Source organism: Rhinolophus sinicus, linkage group LG01 (genome assembly GCF_036562045.2).
Source record: "Rhinolophus sinicus isolate RSC01 linkage group LG01, ASM3656204v1, whole genome shotgun sequence".
In the NCBI taxonomy this organism is placed as follows: Eukaryota; Metazoa; Chordata; class Mammalia; order Chiroptera; family Rhinolophidae; genus Rhinolophus; species Rhinolophus sinicus.
Window position 1 is genome coordinate 171271499 of NC_133751.1, and position 3925 is coordinate 171275423.

General features: G+C 37.4%; 1 protein-coding gene across 1 annotated transcript in view; it reads left to right on the forward strand.

Moving 5' to 3' along the window:
- INPP1 (inositol polyphosphate-1-phosphatase) overlaps positions 1 to 3925 on the forward strand; it is a 28214-nt gene that overhangs the window by 19620 nt on the left and 4669 nt on the right. Inside the window, exon 3 of the mRNA XM_019740721.2 lies at positions 1505 to 1565. Within this exon, the coding sequence (XP_019596280.2) occupies positions 1505 to 1565 (61 nt within the window). The remainder of the gene's footprint in view (positions 1 to 1504; positions 1566 to 3925) is intronic.

A 3925-nucleotide genomic window follows, 5' to 3' on the forward strand; every position in this document is an offset into this window, starting at 1 on the left:
ATCCAAGGTTACACAGCAAGCAAATGGCAGGGCCAGATTTTGAACACAGGCCACCTGGCAGGAGTCTCTGCTCTTTGCAATATTATATTGCCTTTTACATGATCTAAAAATGACATATATCTTTTTAGATCTGGGAGGCTAGAACTTTATGACGGAAAGCACTATAAAATATTGGAATAGTTTTCTATGAAATTCTCAAAATATTGGGAATCATTTGGAATCATTTAAGTGAATTCTTGACCACAGGCAGGAAGAGAGAATAAATGACTCCTTGAAATCTCTACAAACTATACTTTTTCATGCGCTATACTATCTGGTCTAATAAACTAAATGAAGCAAGTTTGTATTTGCTACTGATCAAAATAGTTGGGTGCATGGAATGGTTGAGCAACTGGATTAGAAACGTATCAACATTAACTTTTATGAGCTAATATTTGCCCCAAAGCATTATAACAAGTTCAGGCAACTGCGCATTGATGAGGCATATATGCCAGGACTTAGGAACAAATACATGATGTTCACTTTTGGCTCCATGAAATATCTTGGTTTCATGACTCTCACATCCTGTAGCCTCAGAAACAGGTCTGTGAGCTGGCGTGGGAACTGAGCTGCAGCCCTTCCTGAACAGGCTCATCGCCAGCCTTGCTGACTTGCACTGTTCTTCGAAACTGAAAAATAACAAGCCATTGTGGGCACTATTAAAGCTATTGGCCATCTGCAAATGACTGAGTTCAAATATTTGAAGCATTTCCTTGCTTTTGTTTCCTGAGACCATAACGCATATCATAATTCACAGATTTTGAGAAAAATTATCTTTATGGTAGGGAGGATCAGAAGCAACACGTATATGAAAGCTTCCTGGTCATACAAAGATAAGAGAAGATTCTTAGCTCCATTTATTTTTTATTCTATATTGATGCATAAATTATTGGTCAATAAAATAGTTCCCTTCCTTTTTTGCTGTATCACCTTCTTATCCTGAAGGGGAACGATACCTCCAACAGGTGAAGAAAACACACCGGAAAATGAAAACAAAATGTAATGTTATCCTCTAACCCCTCATATCCAGTCTCAAGTAATAATTTTAGGCACTTGATCCATAATATTAACTTGTATAAGCTACTAGGGTGCTAATTAAGAGCAACAGTTAATATATTTCCTTTGCAAATATTCTAGTTCTATGACCCTTAAGCAGAAGGATGAAGTTTCTAGAAATTCTTCCGCAAACTCAACAGGACATAAGGAAACCCGACTTTTATCATGATTTGGACTTTTTAAAGGGGCGATAAAGCAAGAAAATATTAGAAGACTAAGGATTGAACTAAGCTGATACTTTTTTATACTTAGGTTGATTTCTAGAATTGTAAATTTCTAAATTTCAGATCTAATTGTGCTATTTAATTTGCAATATAAAATGGAAACCTATTCACAATTGAACATGTGGGTTTTATTTTTTTATTGTTATTGTTTTGGCTTTTTGTCATACTCTGTCTGAATCATTCAGTTTCCAGGCTTGGAAAAAACAATTTTTGGAGAAGAATCCAATGAGTTTACTAATGAGTTGGGTAAGTATACGAACCTTAAGTATTTTTATAACTTAATGATCATATAATATTCTAATTTTCAATTTCATTATAAAATAAATGGATGTTTGGAAGGCTTTCGGGTCAATGACAATATATTTGAATGTTAAACTCCATTCAATACCTCGGAATATTGTTCCATTTAAGTTAGAAAAATATGGTATCTTAGAGTTATTTAGTAAGTCCACATCTATTATTTTAGATATAAATCTGTAGCATTTAATTAATGTATACTTTCGGAAAGCTGCATGGTCCTTTTGGAATCTAATGGAAGCTATAGATGCCGCAGAAAAATGTACATCTACACAACTGTTCAGACAATTTCAAGTCCAACGTTTCAACCCATCTGTGAGCCTCCTGGGAGTTCATGGACCTTGGCTGAAAATGTGGGGAGGCCCTGTCCCTGGCTACTGTGTGATCTTGAGCAAATCACCTCCTCACTTCTCTGGTCTCAGAACCTCTGTAAGGGGACTTGGACTAACTAAAAAGGTTCCTTTCAGTATCAAGTTTTAAGTCTCATTTAATTAATTTTCTCTGTGCCAGATTCTCCTTTGATGATGGACCTCCATGTTCCCTGCAGAGAACATCAAAATCTCCATCTGATTCTTTTCAGATAAACTTTTTTATTTTCAGATTGAGCTTTTTGTTTGCTTAATGGTAGAAGATTAAAATAGTGAACTTTAAACAGTGATCCCGTGACAACAAGTTAAACATCTAGAGGCACATTTACAAAGGAAAAAACTAATTTCTGGATTAACTCTGGAAAATTTTTTTCTCTTTCATGGGCTGTGTGTTAAAATGCAATTAATTCTGTGACACACAGTAAGAAATCTCATTTAAACTTAAGGTTAAAAAAAAACACACCTGTGACTAAGAAATCCTACATGTAAAATCCTATTTGATTACTTAATAAACAGTTCTTTTAATATTTCATTTCTCTAGTATAGGGGCAAAAAGGCACTCCCCGTATATTTTCCTGGGAACTGAAGGAGACATGGGCTTTGCATGTTGGAGGGACCGAAATGTAGAGAAGGGGGGAGGACTGGTGGATGAGGCAGGAACAGATCATGGAAGGTTGTAGGAAGGAGTTTGGGTTTCCCTCTAAGTGTGATGGGAATTCACTGGAGAACTTGAAGCAAAGGACGTGATGTGATATGACCTGCTACTCTGAATGACTCTTACTGAGCCCAGAGAAGATCCTTAGTAAGTGGCAACGGTTAGCAGTGTTATTCCTCAACTTCAAGTCTAATTTAATTTGAATTTAACTTGACTAAATTTAAGTGAATGTTTCTTGCTGATTCAGAGCCATAGCTGTAATAGTCATACTGCACTCCCCAAACTTGAATGACCATAGGAATCACCTGGGGATTTTGCCAAAACTTAGTAGGTCTGGGATGGGGCCTGAAGTTCTGAATTTCTAACAAGCTCCCAGGTGGTGCAGACACTGCTGGTCCTTGGAATGGCTCGCGTAGTGAGGAGTATTTGTCTATATACCTAAAAATCCCCAAAGTGCTGTTTTATTCATTTTTATAAGTTTATATTCTCCCTTGCTGTAACTTTTTGTTGCTATTAATTTGTCTACTTTTGCCAGCCTCTTCCTGACTTTTGTTGGGAGCTGGAAACCAGATTAAACAAGAATCTAAGTAGAGCATGCTTAAAGGGATGGTAAAGCACCCAGACTTGGTAAATTGTAGTTTCATTTGCTTACATCCTGCTTTCCAGTGAGTTTCACAGAGGAGAACTATTCTATGTATGTTAGTTAGAGTCACACAGTTTTACTCCATTATAGGTTAGTATACTTCACGTTATATTACTGTACTGAGCATGAACACTTTTTAGTTAAGAGCAGCACCATAAAAAAGGTAGAAGCACTTTGGAGTACTAATGAAAACCTCCATTCTTTTCAATAACATATTCAAACACAACAGGGTGGCCTATGTATATGAAAAGTCCAAAGGCAAAAAAACATGAATAAAAGATTGGTTATCAAGGACTCAGGATTCAGGGGTTTTAAACTGGCCCATGAGTCCTCTTAAACTGGATACAAAATTATGTCCATGTGCCTATGTGGGCATTTTTCTGGGGAGAAGCTTTGGTTTCTGGAACCCATCCCTCACTATTCACAATAAATGCATGAGTGACCACTGGGCATCTGTGACATTATGACCCCCTCTGCCCAGCCCCTGTGATTCTGGCAGCCGGCCAGGCTAGGGACCACTGGTGGGGATGTACTGCCCTCACCTAATCGAAGTGCATAGCTCTTGCTCTTCCCCACCTCTCTGTTGTTCTTTCTCCCCTGAAACTCTTGGAATGTAATGACTTTTAGTTTGCCTTGACTCTAG